We start from the raw sequence: 27,733 nt of genomic DNA, 5'->3' as shown, positions 1-27,733 counted from the left end.
TAAGTCACCTCTCTATAATGGTCAATCAATAATCTCTGCTATCTTCCCCCACCAGCGGGAGATGAAGGAAGAAATGGATTCATCTGATCTCTGTCTGAAACCCTCAAGCTCTCTCCTCGACACATCTACGACAGTACTAAATGAAAACTGTCACAAAAACTCCTAAGCTAGGTCATCCTATGTCCTGTGTCGCGAGGACTCCAAAGATGCGAACTAATGCTGGGCTACGCCACTCAGAGATAAAAGAAACATGGTGATCATCTGTGACTCGTCTAACCCATGGACCTTCATCACAGTACTGTAGAGTCGAAGATGAATACATGGACAACCAACGCTCGTGTACCTCTCAATGTCAGGCATCCTGAACTTGGCTGGTAGACTGGCTACTGGTATACTATCAAGATCATCCCAAGTCGATGAACTATCAGATACTCTCAACTGCCTGATACGCTACTCAATACGATCCATACATGAATGAGTATCCTCAAGGACTGTCTACTCTGCTGATTGTTTATCTCCTGCCTGAGACTGGCCAAGGCCTCCTAAATAGAAGCCATGGCGGCCGTGAACTAATCAATGTGACAACCCGCTGATCCATGTCTGATCTCTCGGACAAGCGAACTAATATCCCCTCTACTCTGACCCAAGATGACAAATCCACATAGAGAATGAAAAACCAATCCTGAAGAGCATGAAGCACAAGATACCTGAATAGAATCCATGGCATCTGTGAACTAGCCAACTGTGACAACCCGCTGATCCATGTCTGATCTCTCGGAAAAGCGAACTAATATCCCCTCTACTCTGACCCAAGATGGCAAATCCACACTGAGAATGAAAAACCAATCCTGAAGAGCATGAATCACAAGATACCTTAATAGAATCCATGGCGTCTGTGAACTAGCCAACTGTGACAGTCTACTGATCTATGCTTGACCTCTCGGAAAACCAAACTAAGCTCCCCTGTACTTTAACCCAAGATGGTAAATCCACACTGAGAATGAAGAACTAATCCTGAAAAGCATGAAGCATGAGATATGGTAGGCATAGGGAAAACATGGAAGAAATGCTAGTCTGAATTGGAATGAGCAGGGCATCAAAAACGAAGACGGACCGTCTGACCATACCCAAACTCGTACTGATCTCGGTGCACTCTCACTAGAGACTAAAAGAGGGAATATTGAATCCCAACTATGATCAAAAAGGCTCTGAAGGCCCTCAGATGCACCCAGGTGTAGGGAGGGAGTCCTAATTGAAGAATCTACGGCTCAACCTACAAGGTCAAAGTGACTCTAAAAGGATAAGGGTGGACTTTAAAAGATCCTTTAGCAGAAGCGATCATACCCTCTGACGGTACGCAACCCTCTGCACGCCTCCGAAGAGGCGGGGTGCTTCCATGCAAGGTGGTCATCACCTCCACACATACACTACCTCGACATCCTAGGGGGTTTCCTATAGTGAAACCTCTTAAAACTCTCAACTCTCAATGGTCAGCTAGAGTGCACAGTGATGGTGTGGGTGCATCCGAAAAACCTTACGAAGCTAAAATAGAAAAAGAAACACACTGACTACACAAATATCCATGAAACCTAGCTTCGGGCTATACAGGTCTTCAATGATCGGACTACAATCGACATCAAAGTGTCGCTTTCCTCCACAATGCTCCCAAACATCGGTATAGCCCGTCGCTAGACCCTACTCCTAACCCCTAACTCGGTCAAAGAGCAAACAAAGTAACAAGTCTCATATCGAATACGATATCAAGTGAAACAAGGTTGACCGAGTCTAGGGAGTTGAAGGTAAGGGGATAGATGTGTGTCCCACACAAACAAGCAATACATGCATCACATAAAAGAATAGCAGTCATGCACCAAAGCAGTCATGCAAATAACAGGTATATAACTCATATCTACACACAAGCTAAGCAAGAATATGATAAGCAAGATAGAAATATAACAAGAATAGACAATATGTCGAGATAAACAAGATAATACATAACAAATTGAATCAATCATGCCAAGATGAATAAGATACAAAAATGATAATATACATGTCTAGGAAAGCAAGATAAACATACAACAAGAAGAGTCACTATTCTAAAGTAGGTAAGAGAATCAATCGATGTAATCAACATATCAACATCACAAATGAACATAACAACCAAACATATATTACAGACAAACATATCAAAGCTCTCAATGTGTAATCAACAACCAATCATACCAAGACACATAGAGAGGGGTATCCATTAATCAACCAATCAAACGTCACATTCCCTTCAACTTGAGTTCAAGTTTGACCCTCTAAAAATCCCTAGTGGAGTCGCCATTTTATGGACCCTGTATTTTCTCGATGCGTTCCCACTCGATGGTGAAACTCGCTTTTTATTTTGTTTGGTGAAAATTCGATTTTTAAAAAAAGACTTGGAGTCGCCACTTATTTTTGTTTTATTTTTAAAAGGAAAAACAAAATAAGAAAGAAAAACCCTAAGTGTGACTCTTGAAGGAAAAAACGGGTTTGTGAAAAACCGAGTCTGGGTCCGGGGGTCAGGTTACTCATTGAGAAGGTACGATGGTGAGCCGTAGCACCCCTCTAAGCCCGTATACGTACGACCTCTACTAAACGAATTAAGGAAATTATGATAATTATTTAATTAATTATGGATATCAAGAAAAATAATCAATATACAAGTCATGGTGAAAATTAATATGCACAAAAACGATGATGAAATCTAATTACAAAAATACACAAAATAAATAATAAGAGGATTATGCAAAATGATTTATTGAATTAAATAAATAAAAGATATTTAAAAAAAGTTTTAAAGAAATTTCAAAGGATTCTATTAAAAATGATCTTGAATTAGTGATTTCCATTTATTTACTTATAAAAAAGAATCAATTTATTTTCTCAATTTCAATTGTATTCAATTTTCAAAAAAGCTATTTACACTTATTGTATCAAAAGAATTTATTACAAAATTTCAATTTGGGTACAAAAATTATTTTTACTTACTTTTACTAGAAAATAATGAATTTTTACAATTTTATTTACAAAAGTATTTAGATTCATTTTCATTTAAAAGAGTGATTTTTATAAATTATTTAAAATGACACAACTTTATTTGCAAGAGAAATTTTAATTAAAAGGAAAAACAAAGATTTAAATTCTCTATTTCTGAAAAACACTTTTAATTTTGTTTTAATTAAGGAAGAAAAAGAATTCGTTTAAAAAAATATTTTTAGATAATTTTACTAAAAATTAATTTTTGGGACAACTTTAATTACAAAACAAGTTTTGGACAATTTTTATTAAACAAAGAAATTTTTTAACAATGTCATTAAAAACAATTTTTCGAATTCTATTAAAAACAATTTTTTTATTATTTTTCTAAATGCATTTTTTTGAATTTTCATAAATAGATAAAAAATAATAATAATAATAAATAAAAATAATAATAAAATAAAAATAAAAAAACTTTCTTTTATTAAAAAAGATATTTTGAAATTAGTATTTTATTAGAATATTTACTAAATTCTTCCTCTCATTTAAACAAAATTTCTAATTTGTTCGATGTTCAATTCTGTACACTCAATAAATATAAACGAACAAATATTTACAAGAGTTAATTAAAATAAAACCAAATAAAAGTGGTAAATAAAATATGTACCCAAATAAACTTACAACAAGCTCCACATGTTATCAATTCGTACTCAGCCAACAAGATTGCAGAATGGGTCCATGCAAAAACAAAAACAACGTAAATGTAAATATTCAGAGATGTATAAAATCCTAAACAAATATTTAAACCCAAATCCCAATTTCAAATTAGTCCTATAAATTTTATCAATTTAAAATGAACCCAAATTACTATAGGTCTTAACCTAGAACATCCAAATTAATAACAAAAAATACAAACACAATCAACCAAACCTAAAATTGGATAAATTAAAATAAATTCTACTAGACCTAAACTTAATATTTTATAATCTAAGTCTAGTTTAATATACACCACAATTGTCCTATGTCCAAATTAAACAATTTAAATTGGTCAAACCCATATCAAATATTCAAATAATCCAACAAATCCCACCCACATTATGTGCCCCAAAATTCACATCAATTAACAAGATCACATAAAAAAAAAACACATGGTCAAAAGAAACAATATTTCAAGCTCAATTCAATAAGCCCAAACAAATAACAATTTAACAATAGACCCAAGTCCAAATAAACAATATGCAATTGATATAATCTAAATATCCTCAAATTAATCACCCAATATAATATGCCCACAAACCCAAATTAGCAAATTTCAAATTAATTCACTAACAATAAATTAAATCAAATTATGTATTAATCTATCAATAACAAATTAACCCCAAATTTCATATTAATTCAACAATCCAAATTTCATAAACAACAATTACTACTAAAATAAATTAAAATAACAATAATAACAATAATAATAATAATAATAATAATAATAATAATAATAACGGGAACGGATGAGATGGGAAAGGGGTTGCTGGCCGACGATCTTGCCGACAGTAGTGGATGATTTTTTTTAGGAATCACAAATAAAATAAAATAAAATAAACTGAAATAAAAATAATAAAATAAAAAATAAAAATGGAAGAGGAATGGGGGAGCAGGCTGTTGGGTGCTTTTGGGGGAAGAAGAAAAAGGAAAAAATAAAAAATAAAATAAAAATGGGGGTCGGCTCTCTTGAGAAAACAAGATGAGAAAAACTGAAAAAAAAAATGGAGAAAGGGAAGAAAAAAATGGGGGTTGGTTGTGGGAAGAAGAGGAATGGAGGAAGAAAAGAAAAAAAAAACCAGTCTGTTCGGGGGGGATCGTGTGGGAAGAATGGGAAGAGAGAGCAGAAGAGGGTGGGGTGGTTGGGGAGTAAGAAGGAGAGAGGAGAGAGGAGAGAGAAAAGAAAGAAAAAAATAAATAATAATAATAATAATAATAAAATAAAAGTATTAATAATAAAATAAAATAAAATGATATACAAAATAATAAAAACTATGAAATAGTGAGTGGGCCAAAAAATATATGTAATTGGAATTCAAAACTGGACTCAAAATTAATGTAAAGATAAAATTGTAACAAATTTTGGGGTCTACACCGTGACATTTTAATAAATATATTAAATTACAAGTTATTGTTGAAATTAAAACTGTATAATTTAACAATAAAAAAATTTATATGTTTAAACTTAAAGATCTAATATTATTTCAATAAAGATAAATTGATAAATATAATAATAAATAAATATTTTATTTATTTTAAATTAATAATCTTAAAATAATAAAATTATATGATATATAAATAAGATATAAAATTATATAATTTATTAATTTAAGTTATTTAATTTATTATATTTTTAAGATATTAATTTATTTGTATTTTAAAAAATTTATCTTTATTTAAATAATAGTATATTCTTAAGTTTTCATATATAGATTTTTTTATTATTTTAAAACATATGTTTATAATTTTACGTAAAAAAAAATACTATTATTTGTACACATAACATATATGCCTTGAAGATACATTTTGAAATTAGTTAATGAAATTACTTAGAAAAAGTCTATTATAAAATATCATTTTCAATAGTTTCATCAAAGTTACAAAAAAATATCTACTAAACATTTAGATAATGAAAAAAAAAAAAAACCAAAAACCCCTTTCTAATAGTGGCAAGTATTACATGTGATATACTTTTATATCTTAAAAATAAAATAAAATAAATATCTTAAATTAATAAATTATATAATTTTATATCTTATATATGTATCATATAATTTTATTATTTTAAGATTATTAATTTATTAATAAATAAAATATTCATTTATTATTATATTTATCAATTTATCTTTATTAAAATAATATTAGATCATTAAATTTAAATATATAAATTTATTATTATTAAATTATATATTTTTAATTCCAACATAATTTAATATTTTTTTAATTAAAAAAATTAATGAAGTTCAATTAGTAATTAAGGTTTTAGTTCAAAAATAAAATCTCAATTGTTAATTGTAGTTTCAATTAAATAATGAAACGTTGGTTAACAATTGAGATTTTAACTTAAATTTTGAAAAGAAAAAAAATTATGACATGACTTGGTAATAAAGAGACTAGTTTGACCATAAGTTTTACAAAGGGACTAAACTTTATATATATATTTTTCTATAAAATGACTATTTTCACATAAAACTAGTAGAAAGAGATGTTTGATTGATAGGAATAGTAGTACTTTCTTGGACTTAAGATTGCGCGCGTCTCATGCTAGACAAGTTAGATGATAAGGAATATTTTTTTAATAGAAACAGAATATGTATGTGCAGTTTTTCCTTTTTTCTTTTGGGCTTAACAGTTAAACAAAGCATGGCAAGAGAAGGAGATGACTTACAATGTACCACCAACTTTGTTTGTGTTAGCATCAAGCTGATTACTACCAAAAATCCTAGCAGTTCCAAAGTCTCAGATCCTTGGGTTCATCTCTTCATCCAACAAAATGTTGCTTGCTTTCAAATCCCTATGGATGATTTTGAGCCGAGAGTCGTCATGCAGATACAGAATCTCTCTTGTTATTCCCCCAACAATGGCAGCAAGCTTGGCCCAGTCTAGTTGCCTGCTTTTTGTAAGAACATAAGAAAAAAAAATTCAGGGGAAAATCTCATAATAATTTTGAGGTTTAGACCATTCTTGAGAAGGTTTTTCATGATACTGGAAGAGCAAAGTATTAAGAAGATGACGCTACATGTGTGTGGGAGAGAGAGAGAGAGAGAAGAAGAGAAAGAGAGAGCAAACCAAATAGAAAGGCATCAAGACTAGTGTTGGCCATGTACTCATAGACAAGGAGCTTTTCCTCTCTCCCTATGCAGCAACCCAGCAGCCTCACAAGATTCTTGTGTTGAAGTTTAACAATTAACATAACTTCATTCTTGAACCCTTCAAGACCTTGCCCTGATTTCCTCGAAAGCCTTTTAACCGCTATCTCTTCCCATTATGCAGCTTAACCTGAAGGCATTTCAAACTCAATCAAACAAGTAGTGGCCAAGCATTGTTGTATGTCATGAAAGTAAGATTCACAGAGTTTAATGTGCATATATCGTGTAGCATCTCTTAGAACCCTTTTTCTCTAAGGAAATTAAGTTCTTTCTTGACCTTGTAAACAGGCCCAGAACCTCCCTCTCCAAGCTTATTGGCATCAGAGAAGCGGTTCATAGCAGTCAATATAGTAGTTAAATTGAAGTCATGCATTTCCCCACTGTTATCTTGATCCCTTGCTTGCATCTGTCCCTCCATGAAGAGTGTGCCAGCAGTAGGACGATTTAAAAAAATTTCTTCACTTACGTGCTCCTCTGGGTGATTATAACATCAAAATTAGAAAAATCCCAAAGACTAAGATTACAAAAAATATTAAAGAGAAGATGACTTTCTGCAAATAAGACTAGAAAAATGCCATAAACCAAGTGAAATTTTTTTTTTTTTTTGCATTTCTCATATTTGAAGCATCTGTGACTCAAAAAGCCAGCTTCTCTTGTCAATATTTTCAAACAAAATTCCTCTTGGTCATGGTGTTACCTGTAAGCTAACTACACCAGCATATAAATCCCTCACGGTGTGCCCACCAGCTGTATTGGTTCTAAAATCCAAACAAAACCCTTAATGAGAACAATTTTTTCAGACCAATGCCATTAAATCCTCCATACCAGCTTCGAAGATCCATTATCCTCAAAAACAGGAAATGATTTTCTAGAAAATATGAATGTGAAGTTTTTCAAGCAATGGTATCTTAGTAAGTACTATGTTTGAGTAGTAGATGATAGGCCACCAGTAGTCATAGAATTCAATTACAGAAGGTCCACTAGAAAGTAATGAATTATTGGGTTATCATTTGCTCATTACAATTTTCGTAATAATATCCCATAAAAGAAAGCTAAAAAATAAGAAAATTTAAAGTTACCAAGAAAATTTATATAGCTGGACGAGCAGGTACACATATTATAGCAGGATGATGTCCTAATCACAGCATTTTGGCTAAAATTATAGTAATGGCTAATGATAAATCATCCCTTTGTGATTACTGGTTCTATCCCAACCATTTTAGTCTAAAACTACAGATGCTTCCCATAATGTCATTCCGAACCAAAGCCCATGAAGGCAGTTGTATAGAACCAAAATGTGGCAAAAATGAATAGTTCTAGAGCTTGACTCTTTACAATTTTGAAATGCAAAAATAATGTATGCCCACCAGTTTTGTTTGGTTATTATGGGTCAGCCTCACATACAGCAAGGCTACCAGATGTCCAATTACGAACAGTGGTAAAAGTGATAAGCTCAAAGAATATGAGCAAAAAAAGCATTGCTCATGAATGATATGTGTGTGGCCCCAGAAGAATACCATTTCAGCAGTACAAGATCCATAATGAAGGAAATCAAAACCAAACAAAGAAGAAAAGAAAAAGGATCAATATGAAAGGTAAAAAACTAGTTAAATTATGGAACTTTAATTACATTTCAGGAAATGAAACAATTTTGCGTGGTCAATTCTTCACTGCCCTACCGAATTTTGGATTTTACTTGCTAGAAGTTGAACAAAGATTAGCAAAAGGTATTAATTGCAAAGCACTGAGAAAACCAGCTATAATTGTAAGATGAATTCAGAGCTTCAAATGGAGAGTTCCATTTCTATCATTAGAGTTCATGAGACCAATTTGGCGGAAAGCTAATAATATATTTAAAAAATGGAAGACAAACAAAGGTCTATGACTGTGGTCTTGTCCGAATCAACATGAACATACCAGCAAAATACAAGGGTCATGTAGACCTTCATATAAGAAAAAAGAATGACCTATTTAGGGTGGGGTGCTTCATTACAACTAGTTCTAAACCTAACGCAGAAATTAACAATCAAAGGAGAAATATTTACCAAATAATCAGCGAGGCAACCAAATAACTTTCTTGACTCCAAGATAGGACTTAAGCTCAGCCTCTATTTGCTCCTTAGTCAAATGTGGGTTCCTATTTTTATTCAAGAGGCAGTCCTCTGTGGTTAGGCAAGTCCCTGAAAGAAGAAAACAAATCCTGAATCAATCCAAACCACGACGGTTATAGTGGCAGTGCACATATATATTTTAAGGGCAACATCTATATAAAGAGAGGCTAAATTCTGATCATGCTGAGCAAAGGGCTTATATAAGAAGAAGCTATGAAAAGGAAATGTCTTCTTAAACTATTTAGACAAACAGAAGTAAAAATCAAACAATCTCCATGTGATTCATCAATGTAAATACTACATATTTACCTTCTCAATCTCCATGTGACCAAATTCAAGTATTTATGCATGAAAACTGTAAAATTGAAAATTTATTTTCCTTAAATTTCGATAGGAATCGCAATATAAAGAAGAATTTCTTAACAAAAATGTACAGAAAAATACATAAATAAACAACATTCTCTAAACATACGTATACAAGTGCTAAAATAGGCATGAACACAAAAAAACCCTAACCCTAATCAAACACCAAAATCTCGTGATTTTGACATCCAAATCCTAATACCAAAACCCTAATTCTGCAACTCAATATTGTGATTTCCACAGCAATGGAAGAAAAATACACATACCAAAAAAAACATAAATTCATAAAATAAAAAAATAAAAATAAAAAAACCCTAAAAGAAAACAGCACAAATAGGTTGAAGAATTGAAGAAAACTAGAAATCCAAACGGGAACCCCAGATTTGGACATGTTTGATACTATGGTAAAAGACAAAAGGCAACAAAAGCATACCTGTGGACGGGCAAAGAAAAATAAAAAACAAAAAAGGCAGAGTCAGTTGTCCTTCGACGAGAAGGTTTAAACTGAGAATGCTGGCGGTGCTGCTGCTCCATCACAATTCAGAGAGAGAGAGAGAGAGAGGACGAGGGGAGATGGAAAGGAAGGAGCTTGGAAAGTGCAGTGCCACTGAAGCACATGTAAAGAAGCCGATGATGATGGGTATCCCACGCCCTTGGATCTGCGTCGTCCAGTTGTGACAAGAAGAGGTTAGGGTTAGGTTTCACCGTATTCTTGGGATTCCGGGATATATGGGAAAATAAGAGGTCCGTTTTTGACGGGATTTGGGTTTTTCAGATTGAGATCAACACGAGGAAGGTGTTGGGGTTTCTGGATTTTTGGGTTTGAAGAGGGATAGAAGCAGATGGAGGATGGAGTTTCTGTTCAGTGTTAGTGTGAGGCAGGGCAGGGTAGGGAGAGAAAAGTGAGGGTGTTTTCAGTTTTTTGTTTTTTTTTTTTTATCCGGTGTGGAAGCTGAGCTGGAGGAAAGGAGAGGGCAATTCGGGTATAAAATAACAACTAAGCTGCAACCGCATCAATCCAAAATTATATTTTTGGAATCGGCACTTGAAAAATCAAGAGTTGAGTTTCCAGTTTCTTATATTTTGCCTATTGCCTACCCAAAAATGGATTCAAACAAATCCTTTTAGCAAAATTTGTATTTAATTAAAATTATTCCATTTATATTTCAATATTTGGCATCATTATTATTTTAAAGTTTTATGAATTTGATATATTATAGAAACAAGTTTTGGAAATATTTTCTAATATAATTTTAATAGACTTTATTTTATTATTCAATAGTTTTAATTAATTTTAGTAAAAAATTGTTTAATTATTTAAATTTAACAGTTAAATATTAAAAATTCAATTCTTCTTCCATTTCTTATTTTATTTAATGTATTTAGTTTGTTATAAACTCTGAAGGAATTTTAAAGAGAGAAAGAATATTTATTTTTAAGGTTTGACCGTCGAATAAACGACGAATAATTTGAATGAAGTATTAGATAAAAGACCAATTTAGAACCCAAAAAAAAAAAAAACAGTAGTTCCTTTCGTGATTGTTGCATATACATCTGCTGTATTTTGCATTTACAAAGAAATAGAACAAGTTTTTCTCTTTCTTTTTTATTTTATTTTTTTATGATAGGGAAAAAAGTTATGTATACGGTTGTCTAACCAAAAACATGCTCTGTAATGACTAGTTTAAGTGGAATATACGGTTGTCTAACCAAAAATACCAAAAAAAACATGCTCTGTGAAGTTTCCTACTTGTTGGAAGGCTAATGAATTTGGCCTCATGTAAACCAAGAAATAACTAATTAGGGTGCATTCCTGGTTGCCCTCTAGCTTCAGAATTTACAGTTTGGTTTTACTAACAAAGCAAAACAATGTGGATCAATCACTTCCGTATAAACTGCCAAACATGATCCTCCAATGAATACAACAGAGCAAGCTGCAAGATCTGTTCCTTAGAGAATCTCTATGCCTAGCCCGTAGCATATTAACAGCCTACCCCTTGAACTACTTCAGCAAAAATGGGAAGTGTTCCACATTCTGTAAAGTTTGGCCTTTTGTCTATATTAGGCTAACTAGCTCAAATAGCCCCAGTGTGTGTCAAGTTACAATCAAACTCTTCAACCAGCATTAACATAAATGTCTCTTTAATAGTTCAAATTTATTGATAGATGGATTCTTGCTTACCATCACATGTGTTGAGGTCACAGACAGGGCATCTAACAAGTTGTAAATCTGAAAAGACAAATCCAGGAAAAATATGTAATTAGCTGGAGTGACACTAGTCGGAGTAATTGAACACAACATCCTTCAATGCTTAGAAGTACCAGCTATCCAGATCCCCGTTTTGATATTGTTCAATATGCAGAAGCCGCATGACTCCAATGTTTTCCCTAAGTTTTCACCTTGTGGGATTTTCAAGGGGCAACTCAGCTTCTCAGCTAGGAGCGCAATTGGATTCGATTCGCATACAATCTATTTGGTTTCATTAAAAGAAAAAAAAAAAAAGAAATGCGTGAAAAATTATGAATCTAGAGATAGACTTTGAATTCATATTTTGAAAACTGCATTTCATGATGTTTGGTGAGAATGATGATAAGGAGAAAAAAATTTACAAATTGTCTATCCCTGTTAAGAAAAAAGTAGATGAAAAATAGGGTAAACTTAAAATTGATGCGTCCTGAGTCCTATCCAAGGGCAGAACCCAAAACTAGATAATAATCTAATCTTTTGAGACTCATGGGATTGATCCTTTCTACTGTGCTAAAGCACAAGCAGTGGCATAATGTGGCACAATGAGTTCCATCACTCTTTTAAGACTCGTCAGTAAGAAAAGTTACAATACTTTGATGGTATACAATTATTGTCTGTGCTTTCCAAACAATTTGTCACCTTAACTGCATCGAATTAGCCTCCTCCCTAAACAATGTGCACTGTTATTTAATAACTGAAAATTGTTCATAAGAACAGTCTTCAAAGACTATGGAAGCAGCCGCTTCAACCATGAGAACTAATTGGTGTCTCTTGCAACTAAGGCAAAAAAATCCAGATAACAGTAAAAAGGGAAGGGCAATTACCAATATGTTTCTCCCGCTGACGGAACATGAAAGAGTGACTTCCATCTGCAAGGCAGTCATTAATTAAGCAGATGGTGATACTAATCCACTATAAGAACCATAACATAACTGAAATATGGAGAAAATTTAACACCCTGCTCATTACCGAAGGCAGAAGCATAAAGCTTGATCCAATTGAGGAATGTGTGTTGTGGTTCTGGTAGCTGGAGATCACGCAGACAAGCAAACTTCCATATACTGTCCTCCATGATCAGACAGTGGAACCACTTATTTGTTGTTCCCAGCATCACCAGAGATTTGCCATCCAGGTGCTTTGCAATCTCTGTCCATATGTCTTCTACATACCTTTTTGCATGCAATACAAAGCAATACACATAAAAAGGTCAAAATAAAAAAGAAACATTTGACCAGTATTGTTGCAACGAATCTGGATGAGAGAAGGATAAATTTAGGACTCATATAGTATTAATTTTTATAAAAATAAAAACAGTAAAGGGTATAGAGATCCAAATCAGAAAAGAAATTCACTTCTTTCATTGGCTGTGAAATATATATATTTAAAAAAAAGGAAAAAAAAATGTTTCCATTATTATAAACTTTATTATTTGAAATGTACAGCATTCAAAATAAACATTCAAGATTTCATGAAAATCCAAGCAATTTGACAGAGAAATTCATAGAGTTCTCAAGCAAGGGAGAGAGAACTGCTGGTAGTGTTCGACAATTCTTCTGATTGTGCTAATGAGTGAAGATTAATATTACCTCTGTATTAAGATTAATGGATAAGTATAGAAATCCAAATTCGACTTTAGTCTTCCATATTCTTCTGATTATGATAATGTAAAACAGTTCAAGACAATATCAAATGATATCCATATTCACATTGATTTTTCACATCAAATTGCATCGGAAGTGAGAGATAGTTGTCCATAAATGTACCAAACTTGAAGGAGAGAGAGTTTCTGGTAATAGTTTACATTTTTCTGATTATGCTTATTCATGAAAACTCGAGCAAACTTCAAATCATATTTGCAGTGGCATTGTTTTCCAAAGAAAACATTACAGAAAGAGAGTTCGATTGATAGATGTATCAAGGTTGAAATTGATCATTCAAATTTTCATGAAATTCCCGTGGATCTGTAAGAGGAATCGGTAGAGTTTTTGAGAAAGAATAGAGAGAGACAGCTTCTTCTACATCAAATATGATAGAATTCAAACTAAATATTCATTGCCTGGAACTATTTTACATTATCATGAAGTTTCATCAAATTATTTACGAAATTCAAAGTTTCAGGAAATTCGAGTTTGGATTTACAGATAAATGTGCTGAATTCAAACCAAATATTCAAAATTTCATGAAATTCGAGCTGATTTCAGAGAGAAACTCGCAGAGTTGAAGAGAGTACAAGTACCAGGAGAAACCAGCGAGAGGAGAGTTGCAGCAGCAAATGGACTTCTCTCTTCTCATTCGCTTCCCCATTTTGTCCTCTTCAAATCTCAATCCTCACTCCTCAGAAACAACACAAACGGAGCTCTGAGAAGTTCATGCTTCGCTATTTATAGACGCGGGAAACGCTTGGATTCAAAAGTGTGGATGAGGGCCTGGATCCTCTGTGATGCGGTGCACTGCAATTTCCCACAGTGTGCATGAGTTTTCGACACGTAAGATTAATTCAAAAGTTTGGGTAAGGACCTGGATCCTCTGCGTGGTGGTGCACTGCGATTCGCTGCAGTGTCCACAAGATTTTGACACGTTAGCTAGTGGAATTTAAAAAATACTTAATCATGCCTGATTATTTATTCTTGGAGATCAAGTGATTGAATCATAATTAAACCTTACAAAACTAATTTCTAAAATTTAAAACTACAATAAAAGATCTATTTTCTAGAATATCTTTACGACCCTAAAATGTGATGTAAGAATATGAAAATTAGATTTTTGTAAAAGTATATAAATTTTTTTTTCAATGATTTGTATTTTCTAAAATTAGTAGAAAACCTATAAATTATAAATTGGATACATTCAATTAAATAAAATACTTTAATCTAATACCAACTTATTAAAATGATCTAAAATTAACTTTACATTAAAATTATTTTAAATTCTTCTCAACCCATTTATATTTATTTATATAAAAAAGGAAAATAAATATTTTTTTCTAAATGTTCTTTTTGAAAACTTTTTTCTTTTCAAAATATTCTTCACAAATTTTTCTTATTATTTAAAAGTTATTAAGATTATTAAATATTTATTTATGAATTTTAATTATATTTTTTTTACTTTCTTTCACTTTATTTCTCTAGCTTTATATTTTCTGAACATAAAAAATAGAAGGATGATTTAATTCTCGTTGCACAACCCACAGCTTTGTTTCCACTCATGTTCAAAGGGGGTTAAGAGCAAGCATCCCATAACCGGAGCAAGAGGGATCGGAATTGTAGGAAGTCTTCTTTTCTCTCTCTCTGAGTTATGGCTCGAAGTAGAGTTATGGTCGGGATGAAGCGAATCGAAGACGAGCAGTCGCCAAGTGACCTTCTCCAAGAGGCGAAATGGCTAGATCAAGAAACCTCGCCAACTCTCTGTTCTCTGCGATGTCAATGTTACCGTGGTTGTCTTCTCCAGCCGTGGAAAGCTCTAGATTGTGGAAACAAGTATGTCTCTTCTCTGCTTGGTTGCCAAGAAAAATGAGGAAAATTGAGCCAAGATCGAAGAACTTTTACTCTCAAGACTTTTCGCTTCTTATTTCTTGATTTCTACTTAGCTTCGGCTTCGTTAATTCAAAATAAAGAGAACTGAAAAAAGGAAGAATTGCAGAGTGGCTCACCTCCTCTGGTTTCTGAGAAAATGTAAGAAAATGAAATGAAAATTGGATGTTTTTCAGTTTTAAGTTTCGCTACTTGTTTGGTTCTCTTTACTTGACTTGCACTTCATCAATTTATCGGAAAATGTAGAACAATCAAAACTGAGTTTTAGGCTCTTTGATCATTTCCCTGATCTGTCGTATTTCTTTCTTTCTTCTTTTTTTCTTTAATTTTTCTCAACCTCGATTGATTTCTTTTGGAGGCGCTTCCAAATTCCACCTGTTTGTACGAGATAGAAAAGATGAAACTGAAACTTTGCTCTCTTTGTTTTTGAAGCAAGAGAGAGAAATTGAATATATATATTGTTCAAAGAACTCTGTTACAATAGATGGAAACATGTTGTAATAACAGCTGGTACAACTAAAATACAGCTGATAAAATAACAAACCAATAACAATAAAGCTAACAAATAACAAGTGGGCTTCAACATGTTGTAATAACAGTTGGTACAACTAAAATACAGTTGATAAAATAACAAACCAATAACAATAAAGCTAACAAATAACAAGTGGGCTTCATCTCGTGAGATCAGTAACTAACTCCTCTTTTCTTGGCTTATCATCCCCCCTCAAGTGAAAGGGTCTTGGAGCTATACAAAGCTGAGATTTGAGGGACAAGAACCTTGAACTTGTGAGATGCTTAGTCAATAAATCTGCTGGCTACTCTTCAGTGGGAACAAAGTGCAGTTGTATCTTTCCTCTCATGACTTGATCTCGTATAAAATGAAGGTCTATTTCTATGTGTTTAGTTCTAGCATGAAACACAGGGTTCTTTGCCATATGGTAAGCATTGATATTATCATACCAAAGTAGAGGTATTGCAGGTATTGGCACACATAGCTCTTGAAATAAGGCTTGCATCCAAACAATCTTAGCAGTAGCGAAAACAAGGCCACGATACTCAAACTCTGCACTGCTGCGAGACACTATTTTTTGTTTGGTAGAGGACCAAGAGACTAAGTTACCTCCTAGATAAACGGGATATCCACTTGAGTTGCGCCTATCATCAAGGTGAGCACCCCAATCTACATCTGTGAATCCCTCTATTGTCAAGTTGCTTGAAGGACTTAACAAGAGCCCATCTTGCATTGTTCCTCTTAGATACCGAAGTATTTGTTTGACTGAGAGCTAGTGAGTTGTGGTTGGTTGTTGCATAAATTGGCATGCCTTATTGACAGCAAAGGCTATATCAGGTCTTGTCAAGGTAACGTACTAAAGTGCCCCTACTACACTTCGATAATGAGTAACATCTGCCATAGGATCTCCATCAAATTTAGACAAGTTCTTCCTAATAGTACCAGGTGTTTTTGCCGGTTTGGTATCAAACATTTCAGTTCTATGAAGCAGATCTGAAATGTATTTGGTTTGGCTCAAATTCATAGAGCCTTCATTGTAAGAAACCTCTATACCGAAAAAGAATGAAAGTTGACCCAAGTCTCGTAAGGCAAAAATTGAATCAAGTTTAGCTATGAGAGAAAAAATCTGTGTGGAGAAGCTGCCTGTTATGATTATATCATCAACATAGACAAGAACTATCAAAGTAGTAGCCTGACCAAAGTGTAGAAACATAGAACTATCAGTCCGAGACAAGCTGAATCCCCACTGAAGAAGAGTAGAGCTGAGTCTTTGAAACCAAGCTCATGGGGCTTGTTTCAAGCCATATAAAGCCTTCTTCAATCTACACACTCCATTTAGGAATTGAGTGTCGAAGTATCTAGGAGGTTGAGACATATAGACTTATTCTTCTAACTCACCATTGAGGAAGGCATTGTGGACATCAAGCTGCCGAATTTCCCACTTAAAACTGAGAGCAACAGTAAGTATGATGCGAATAGTGGCAACCTTAACTACTAGACTAAAGGTCTCAAAATAGTCCAGACCATGAGTCTGATTATATCCTTTTGCCACAAGCCTAGCTTTATACCTCTCTATACTCCCATCTGGCTTATGTTTCAGTTTATACACCCACTTAGAACCAATCACATTGACATCGGGTGGTTGTTCAACAAGATCCCAAGTATGGTTTCGATGAAGAGCAGCAATCTCCATTTCCATAGCTTTAGTCCAGTTTGGATCTTTGAAGGCCTGTTTGAGAGTAGATGGTTCTGAAACCTTTATGGCAGAGAGATCAAGAATGGTCTTTTTCTTGGTTATACCTTCATAGACCTTGTTGTCATTCGTAGAGCAGGAGCAATGACTTGAGGTTCTGGAACAGATTCAGGTGGCAAATCTGTAGCAGGAGAAAAACTAGATGTGTCCAAAGGTGAAGAAGAGTTTGTAGGAATAGGACTTTCACTTATGGATAGAGAATGAGAATCTGTGGAAGTATGACTGATATTTGAATCTAGGATAAGACATGAAGTAGGAAAAAAAGTATGAGCTATAATGGCAAGAGTAGAGCCTTCTGCTAAAGTATCATTAGACAAAATGGAAGACTTGGACTGAGCAAATGGGAAAGTTGATTCATCAAAGACCATGTGGGGAGTAATATAGACTCTTCTAGTTGCATAATCAAGACATAAAAACCCCTTGTGATTCAAACTATAGCCAAGAAAAAGACATTGGACAAATCTGTACTGCAATTTATGAGTGTTGTATGACCGAATGAAAAGATAACAGAGGCAGCCAAACACACAAAGAGATTTATAATCAGGATGCCTTCTAAAAAGAGTGAAGTAAGGAGAGTCATACTCGAGAACTTTGCTTAGCATTCGATTGATAAGAAAAGTTGTTGTTTGAAAAGCGTAGTGCCAGTACTTCATTGGCAAGGAAGCATGAGATAACAAAGCCAACCCAATCTCAACTACGTGTTTGTGCTTCCACTCAACTTTACCATTTTGAGTTGAGTTGAGTTGTATGGACAGGAGAATCAATGGGCAATACCAACTGCTTGAAGAAAAGACATAAAAGATTGAAATTCTCCACCATTATCAAACTGTAAGCACTTAATTTTCGTGTCAAACTGATTCTCCATTTGAAGCTTGAATCGCTTAAAGATGGGAAAGGCCTGATCCTTTGTTTGTAATGAATAAAACCAAGTGTACCTGGAATAATCATCTATAAAAAGAATGAAATATTTCGCTCCAGATGTAGATTTAACTGAGGCAGGTCCCCAAATATCAGTATAAACAAGTTCTAAAGGTTTAGATGCACGAAAATTTGAGAGCTGAGTGGGTAGTCTATGACTTTTAGCTAACTAACAATCAGAACAAACAGTAGATTTATATTTCCTAGAAGCAACATTACAAGTATTCATGACTTTTGAAACAATGTCAGAAGCAACATGGCCTAGTCTATTGTGCCATAACTCTGCTTTATTTTCAACAGTACTAGAAAAATGGGAATGAAAAGCAGAAGCATTATTAATACTACTATAAGGTTTCTTGTTGCTGAACACAGGAAACTTGTAAAGCCCATGTTCAAGCTTGCCTTGAGCAAGAACCATCTTCGTATGTCGATCCTTCACAAAGAAAACATTAGAATGAAACTCAATCAAGGCATTATTATCTGAGCAGAACTTAGCCACACTAATCAAATTAGCTAAGATAAAGGGAACATGAAACACCTTCTTGAGTTGAAAAGAATGTGTATGAGAATGAAGTTGTTTAGAGCCAATATTGGAGATAGAGAGATGCTTACCATTACCAATAGTGACTCTATCTGTTCCCGTGTATGGTGAAGTATTGGTTAGATTTCCCAAATTCTGAGTCAGATGGTGACTTGCTCCAGAATCCAAATACCAACTCTCATCTGTAGGACTATTAGAAGAAGAAGCAACCACAGTAGGTATATTGTTTTGATTCCCATTATTCAAAGAAGGAGAAGTAGTAATCTGACCACCTTGAAAAGAGATATCAAACTTGTGATAACAGATCTGAGCAGTGTGGCCAAACTTACCACATAACTGACATTGAGGTTTCTCACTTGGATTGGAATTTTGTCTTCCACCTTGTCCATTTCTACCTCCACGTCCACGACCTCTGTAGGTGTAATTATTGTTATTTGGAGCGTAGCCTTGTCCACGACCTCCATTAAACTTCCTTCCACCACCTCTGTTATTAGAGGAAGAGACATAATTGGCAAACATTTGTTCAATCAAGCTTTGTTGCTCAAGACAATGCTCAAAGGCTAATAGCATACTATGTATAGCTGCAAGAGAGATCTTATCATCTCTAATGTTGATAGCAGTAACAACAGGATTGTAGTCGGATCCAAGACCTCCAAGAAGATTCATAACCTGATCTTGTTCTGAGATAGGTTCTCCAATAGCAGCTAGATTATCAGCAGCTCCTTTGATCTTCATTATGTAGTCTATCATCAACATTGATCATTTCTTTGTGGTTTGTAATTCGAGTTTGAGTTGCATTATCCTAGCTCTTGAAGAAGATGAAAAAAAATACTTTCCAAGGCATTCCAAGCAGAGTGAGAAGTATTATGGCCTATGATCTGTGCTATGATACCTGGTGTGAGCAATGAGTAGATCCAATTGAGGATTGTTCGATCTTGTCTCCTCTAAGCAACAAAAGCTGGATTGATCACTCCTGGACTCAGATCTTTCTCCGAACAGATAGAGGTTCCATCAATGAAATCCTCAAAGCCATTAGCAAAAACAACATTATCAATCTGAGATCTCCACAGGAAGTAATTCGTATAATCAAGTTTCATAGCCAGAGTGTGATTAAGCATCTAATAGGAAGGAATGGACACCATTGTTGAGCTTTGTCCATATCCAATCGAACTAGAGGAAGAAGAAGATTGTGTCGAAGTAGAGGCCATGTTTGGATAGAGAGAAACAGAGAGAAAGTGAGAAAGAGAAGAAAAATTCACACCTTGAACGTGAGCTCTGATACCAAGATAGAAAAGATGAAACTGAAACTTTGCTCTCTTTGTTTTTGAAGCAGGAGAGAGAAATTGAATATATATATTGTTCAAAGAACTCTGTTACAATAGATGGAGACAAGCTGTAATAACAACTGGTACAACTAAAATACAGTTGGTAAAATAACAAACCAATAACAATAAAGCTAACAAATAACAAGTGGGCTTCATCTCGTGAGATCAATAACTAACTCCTCTTTTCTTGGCTTATCAGTACAAAACGTCGGAATTTAGTGATGTGACCAATAGTTCTGCCCATGGTTCGCTTAATAGCTGACTCTCAGGTATTAATTCTGATTGCATGTGATGATAGGTAAGTGGTCTTTGACCTTTCATGAGCATGGGATAATTGATTTATGTCTTGAAATATATCGTATGATAAAAATGAGCTACACTGCCACTACTGGTACTGCTTCAGGTGACACACTATTGCTGCTTGTGAAACATGCAGAGCTTATTATCAATAAGGTAATTGAATGGAACTAGCAGGATCAAAATCAAGTTGCGATTGCCTGGGAAGTTAATTTACCTGCAGAGGAGATATCTCCAGAACCCCCAGAGCCTGCACTAAGGATCAGATCACAAAAGGTATTTCTTCAGGCTTCAATAAAGCTTTCAAGGATGCCATAATTGTGGAGAATTTTCCAAAGACAATGGTGGATAGTAAGACGGAGATTGTTGCTGCTGGCCAGGGAGCAGTTTTGAAGCTTGTTCGGTACACTGGTGCTCATGCAGTTGCTGGAAGGCACACACCAGATTTTCAAGGAAACTGAGATTGCCGAGAGAAGGTGTGGACAAACTAGACCTCTATTTCACGGCACTGCTTCAAGCTTTGATCCTAGCAGGGTCTGAGATATCTTTGTTGGGGAAAGAAGTATGAGCAAAGTGAAATCGCAACTTGGTAGGGGAGAATGAACGTCGATGCATGAAATGGCAAACAAGATGATGTTCGAGCTGCATTTTGCCAGCCTGAGGAAGCAGAGATGCTTGGTACAAGAATATGGAGCCTTTCACAGGTCCCTACCTTGATGCTAACAAACCAGAGTGAATTTTCAGATGGAGAACTAAAACCATTTCCAGAGAGGCTTTATGTGGTCCTTTCTGGAGTAGCCAATGAAGAAACCTAACCCCAAAAGTCTCCAGAAATGGGAGTCATAGATGATGATATAAAGTTTAGGTTCTTAGCAGTCACCAAAATGCTGATAATCCAGGATCTGTGGTGCCCAAGTCTTGTGCATGAGCACGCTTCAACTGATGAACTATGTGTAGACTTCGTGTTACCATGGCTGAGAAGGTACTGCGATCCCAATTGTGTAATGTCCGTCCTTCACCTCTCCTTCATGGCACTCAAATCACTTCAGCATACCCGGTCTTAAAGGGATTCCAGGGGACTCTCTTTTTGCTAAGCTATGGTCTGAATACTTACTTGAAGGACTTAATCAGGTCATGCATGGAATGGAAGGTGCTAGACATGGCCATAACATGACAAAGAACAGTTTCAACAAGTAGCAGTTTGGTGAGAAGCTCGTTAATGGTGTATGGCTAGATCACCATTCATTTTCAGAGGTCTGTATAGTGGCTCTGGTGCAATGGCATTGCCAAAGGTGCCGAGTCTTTACATGAGAAGAAAGTGATGCAGCAGCAGTGTATGCAAAAGCTATCAAGGTTGGAGGTTTTTCTGATTTATTTGGAGGTTTTTCTGAAGAAATGGGACTCTCTCATTCAAGGCCTCTGTGTGAAGCTTAAAGACCCCGAAAAAGGAGCTGCTCCTATTGCAAGATTGCTTGACAAATTTCGGTTCCAGATTTACTGGAGCAAGGACAGCTACCCACTTCGGATCAGAGGAGTGAATCAAAGACACCCACAATGAAAACAACAGTTGAGCTAGAATTCACTGATGAGTTACTAAGCAAGAAGCCAAAGGAGAACAAGTCATCCATGTTTCTTGCCTTCCTTCCACCCTCATCTCCACTGTAAGCAAATGGTTCCGCCTAATGTTTCTCTAGCCCTGCAGAATTTGCAATTTTCTGTAGGTTGTGATATTTTAGAACCAGAAAGCATCAGACTTCTTGTTCTTTTGCCTTCACACATGCAAAGAAGTTGTTGAATCCAATTGATTGGGGATTAATTTTCGATTCTGGGTGTTTTGATACGTCTGAAGCACAAAAAGTTATTTGTGAAACTGAACACCTGAAGATCAATGACAACATGATATCTCAGTTGAAGGAAACTGTCTGTGAGCAATTTGTGGAAGTCTGAATAAGAATGTCGTATCACCAGCTGCATGGAGATTTTCGTCAATGGCAAAAGGACCATGGTGGAATCCTCCCAGGTTTGGCTGCCCTGTACAAGGGAAATAAAGCAGGAGATGCCATGTCATGTGCTTGAATGAAGCATCAGAAGTCGATCCAAGATTAGAAGACCTGAAGTCCATATTCAATGCTCAACTATAGCACCATGGGCCCCCACTTCTGCATAAGAGTGCATGGCCACCTTTGGGTGCGCCATTTTCAAGCCCACAGCTGCCGGGAATGCAAACGATGAAGAGGACTCGTTCAATGCTCCTTCCAGGAAAAAGTTTGATCAGTACCAGATTCTCAAATGTCATCTCGTCACTGAACCTATAATGAAGAAAATTGGAGACAACGATTGGCCTTCTACATGCAAGGCGTCAGAGTGATTCTCTTGTGATTGAGAGCACTGTATCCGCACTTGTATCTGCTGAAGCATCTGGTGGAAATACCCATGGACATGAATAGATTCAGAACTGGCTCAAATGAGACACTGAACGTGTTGAGATATTAGAAATGTTTTCCTTATATCATTCTTTCCTTATGTCATTCAGTGTTGGGATATTAGGAATGTTTAGATATTAGGAATATTGAGATATTAAGAATATTGAGATATTAGGAAAGTTGAGATATTAGGATATTAGTTGTTATTTCCTTATATTATTCTTTCCTTGTATCATCCTTTCCCATTCTTAGAATGGTGATTACACTCTATATATAATCTGTACATGAACGAATGAAAGTATGAATGAAAAACTACCATTCATCAATTTGAAGTTGGTATCAAAGCCATAGAACTGAAATCCTGGATAGTTTGTCGGAAAAAAATACTATTGTTTTTCAATCTGAAGGTACTTTCAATCCAGGAATTATTTTGACTGAATCAAACTATGACGTTTGGTCATAACTCGTGGAGATGCATATTGCCGAACGGGAAAAACTTTCCTACATTCGAGGTAAGACAAATCTACCAAAAGAGTTAGAAGATGGATATGAAAAATGGTATGCTGGGAATCAAAAGGTGAAGAGATGGTTGTTAATGTCCATGAGTCCAGAAATTATGAAGCGTTACTTACGCTTACCCACCGCTCAAGAAATTTGGAGTGCATTATCAAAGGCTTTCTATGATGGAAGTAATGAATTACAAGTTTTCACTTTGAATCAAAAAGCCTTCACTGCCAAACAAAACGGTAGGTCTCTTTCTATATAAAAATCAGCAACTCATTAGTCATTACATGATTGAATGTTCATCTCAATTTTTGTATATTTTGGGTGATTAAATTAGAACAAAAAATAATTATTGATCCAAGATTTTATATTATTCTTTGTACTTAAAGATAAAAATATTAGTTTTGACAAATATGTCAATAATTTGATTTTATAAGAAAGTAGATATTTTAATACAACATATGAATGAGTAAAAATGGATTAGAACTTATGGAAATGTTCGGAAAAAATTCTAAGAAAGTAATAATAGATGTTTTGAAATTGTTTTATAGAAAAAAAATTTAATATATATAATACATATAATTTGTCAACAATAATAAAGTATGTGTCAATAAAAAAAATGAATTTGGTCGTTCGTTTATTATTAAACTACATTAAATATTATTCAAAAATAATATTGTCAAATTTCATAATAATATATCTAATTTAAAAATATATTTAATATTAAAAATATCATCTATTTAATTCAAATATATTTAATTATATATTTGAGCTGTACAAATAAGGATGATGTCATCATCTTCTCTCTCCAAAGCATGTGGGATTCAAGGATTTCAAAAAATACACCGTAATTTAAAAATAATAATAATTTTTAAAATATCATAATTCAAAAACATTTTTAAATTTGCAATCCGGTTAAGAAAATTAGAAACAATTTCATTACTATTTTAAAATTATCTTCTTAAAAGGCAATTTTCATATTTAAATTAAAATTATTTATTCAAAAAAAAAAACTTCTTATTACTATCATAAAAAATGTTTTATATTTGAAAGTAGTTAAAAATTGATATATTTTATTAAATATTTTTAAAAACCATATTTTTAATATCAAAGTAGTATAAATTTAAAAATAGTCTCAAAACCATGACATTTTAATAAATATTTATATCAAATTCCTCAGGTTACTCTGCAAATAACAATGACTTCTAAAAGCCTGTCAAAGTTTTAATTATTACATAATAAAAAAATTTCCAATCCTTAACAAAATTTAAGACCCACTTATTTCTAAGTGTAAATTCTTAATGCATTTCAAATATTTTAGTAAAAGCTGTTCTTTTAGGTTTTATTTTTAAATATTTGAATATTTGACCCAAAATTTGAATAACACGTTTATCCGAACCTATCAAGTTCAGTCCATGAACACCCACAGTGTGATTTGTCTAATTGGACATCAAACAAAATTGTTTGATTTGAAAAGTCTATAAGAGTAAAGTAATTGATGGTTCTTGAAAAGAATTGGAAATATAAAAATATAATTTTTTTTTTTTTTAAGACTAAAATGATAAGAGATAGTTTGTTTCGATTATTTGACTTGGTCAACTTGCGCTGCCTCTTGGCGAATGGTCATGTCCAAGTTCATTGCACTCTCCTTCATATAGGCTAGTGATTTCCTTTTTACATAAACTTGAGAATCAAGCAATCCCTTGATGTGGGATTTTTGGTAATTGTACGGTGAATTTAAAATTAATTTTAAAAATTATTTTTAAATCTATAACACTTTTTTGTCACTTTAAAAAATATCTCTTGAAAAAATAGTTTTTATAATTTTTATATGAGTAATACACGTTAAAAAAAATTGAATTTACTTTAAAAGTATCTCTTCACATATTTTATAATTCTACAAAATCGAATTTATATTAAAAGTATCTTTTAAAAGTCACTTTCTACCATTTTATAAAATTAAATTTATATCAAATGTGTCTCTTTTATTGATTTTTTTATTAGTAATCTATTAAAATAATTAAATTTATATTAAAAGTATCTTTTCAAAATACATTTTTCATAATTCCATAAAATTAAATTTATATTGAAAAGTTTTCCTTCAAAAAAAGACACTTTTAGAATAAATTTAATTTTTTCGACAGATGACTAATATAAAAATTGTGAAAAGTGTTTTTTTAAAAGAAACATTTAGTATAAATTCAATTTTATAAAAGTGTACATACGTCTTCAATGTAAATTCATTTTTTTTTCATTGTGTGACTAATATAAAAATTGTGGAATATGTCTTTTCAAGAGATACCTTTAGTATAAATTTTGATTTTATGGTATTATAGAAATGAGATTTTTTTTCGTATAAATTTATTTATTTTTAATGTGTATGACTAATAAAAAAATTATGAAAAAGTATCTTTTGAAGAAATTTACCTTTAACATAAATTTAATTTTATGGAATTATGAAACGTGTTTCTTGATAAAATACCTTTAATGTAAATTCAATTTTTATATATGATATATACATCATTTTATGACTCATATTTTCATAATTAACCAATAAATTAAATTAGCTACTTTTAACTTCCCAAAATCCATATATACAAAATCCACAAACTCTAAATTAAATACACTAGATTAAATGAGGAATCGAAAAAAAAAAAAAAAAACCACAATCTAGCTCTTTCCTTTTAATTTAAATTAGGTGTAAATTATAAACCAACCTCAAGTTTTATAATTTTACTCGGTTACGTTCTATGTAGGTCTAAAAATAGAGGACTTCTAATGCAGTCATTCTTCCTTACCCAATATATTTTTTTTGTTCATTTTCCTAACAAATAAATAAAATATTGTTTTCATAAAATAACATAGACCCATGAAAAAATATATTCTGCGTGATATTAATTTGGATTTTAAATATAAATTACAAAAATTAATACATAAAATAATAATTATTGTGCCAGTTGTTTTGAATCATTTTTTTTTATTATTATTTTTAAATGGGCTCATATTAATTATAGGTTACTGAAAATATACTTCTCACGCATTGAAATGATAAATATTTATATAGAAAAAGGAAATGATAAACTATAAAAAAAAATTAAAATTAAAGGACTTTATATAATTAAAAATACAGTTTCTATATATAAAATAAATATTTGTGTTGGAGAAGGAAAGAAAGAGTTGAAAATATCAAAATTAGAAATAAGATTTTAGAAACTCTTCCTCACTCATATTTATTGGAGATATTAGAAACAAATCTCCTTTCCAAACTAAAACAATCTTCCACTTTCCTTTCTGAACTTAAACCCAACTTTACACCCTGTAAAATCAGACCCTCGCATGCAAACTCTTCATTCTCTTCTCTTACTTTTCATCCATATTTTGTTTCTGCCACGCTACGATGATCTCACTGTTTGGAGTGAAGATGCAGCCGAATCAAAACGAAGAGGTGAAGATCATCAGACTGTTTGGAGTGGAGATGGCGCCCAATAAAAAAGAAGGAATGAAGATGGAGCCTCCTAAAGAACAAGAAACCAAGCGACCTGAAAGGAGGAGGAGCGCAATCAAGAAAACCCGAACCTCATCACCGCCTTTACCTCCAGCCCCGTTACCTTCTCCACTGCTGCAGACGATTCATGACATGGAGGGCAAGGATCAGGTTTTTATTACCAGAAAGATACTAGAATGGTCAGACACTGATGCGGGTCAGAACAGATTTTTCATTCCAAAGAATGAGGTGCTATGGGAGGTCTTATCTGAGGAGGAGAGGAGGCAGGTGGAAGGAGGCGGGGGCGTTGAAGTAATGGTGGTGGATCCGAAAGGTGGGAAGCACGATATGAGGTTGAAGAAGTGGGTTAGTTTAAACATGATAGTGCTGAATTCTGGGTGGCGAAAGCTTGTGGAGGGCAACGACCTGAAGGCAGAGCTGGATTGTGTAGAGCTGTGGAGTTTCAGGGCGGACTCGAAGCTGTGTTTTGCCTTGAATGTCAAGAGACAAGTCCAGTAATTAATGCTTGAAGAAGAAGAAGAAGAAGAAGAAGATGAAGTTGTAAAGAGCAATTGTGCATAGTTCTTGATGTTGAGTCTGTGTTATGTTACTGATTCTTGTTTTTAGTTTTTGCATTAAGTTGTTGATGATCAACTCAACAGAATGACTTGGGTTGTTTTTGAAAGTTAGAAGGTTGATTTGATTATCAATATATGTAAACAATCTTTATCACTCTTATTAATATAGTAATTGTTTAATCTAACTACGTATTTCTTTTCTTTATTTGATTATCATTATTGCTATTATATAATTATTG

The 27,733-nt window shown here is 33.6% G+C and overlaps 2 protein-coding genes and 1 long non-coding RNA gene across 4 annotated transcripts; 1 reads left to right on the top strand and 2 right to left on the bottom strand.

Moving 5' to 3' along the window:
• Positions 1-6,199: 6,199 nt before the first annotated feature.
• LOC104881934 (uncharacterized) lies at positions 6,200-10,300 on the bottom strand. Of its 2 annotated transcripts, XR_787819.3 has the most exons (6): positions 9,816-10,300; positions 8,954-9,088; positions 7,606-7,666; positions 7,186-7,382; positions 6,829-7,038; positions 6,200-6,649 (listed from the first exon to the last, which is right to left on the bottom strand). It is a non-coding gene; the product is annotated as an uncharacterized LOC104881934 (long non-coding RNA). The 2 variants fall into 2 exon arrangements; XR_002031904.2 differs by lacking the exon at positions 7,606-7,666.
• An 829-nt stretch (positions 10,301-11,129) lies between these two features.
• On the bottom strand, positions 11,130-14,088 carry LOC132252551 (probable F-box protein At3g61730). The gene is made up of 4 exons (XM_059743059.1): positions 13,867-14,088; positions 12,600-12,799; positions 12,432-12,499; positions 11,130-11,852 (listed from the first exon to the last, which is right to left on the bottom strand). The coding sequence occupies exons 1-4, from the start codon at positions 13,932-13,934 to the stop codon at positions 11,688-11,690; spliced, it is 501 nt and encodes a 166-aa protein (XP_059599042.1). The 5' UTR covers positions 13,935-14,088; the 3' UTR covers positions 11,130-11,687.
• A 12,741-nt stretch (positions 14,089-26,829) lies between these two features.
• LOC104881963 (B3 domain-containing protein At1g05920) lies at positions 26,830-27,435 on the top strand. The gene has a single exon (XM_010663709.1). It carries the CDS (start codon positions 26,830-26,832, stop codon positions 27,433-27,435), a length of 606 nt encoding a protein of 201 aa, XP_010662011.1.
• The last annotated feature ends 298 nt before the right edge of the window (positions 27,436-27,733 follow it).

This window comes from Vitis vinifera, chromosome 15 (genome assembly GCF_030704535.1).
Source record: "Vitis vinifera cultivar Pinot Noir 40024 chromosome 15, ASM3070453v1".
Classification (NCBI taxonomy): domain Eukaryota; kingdom Viridiplantae; phylum Streptophyta; class Magnoliopsida; order Vitales; family Vitaceae; genus Vitis; species Vitis vinifera.
Note: the sequence above shows the minus strand (reverse complement) of the source record. Positions and strands in the feature narration are given on the sequence as shown.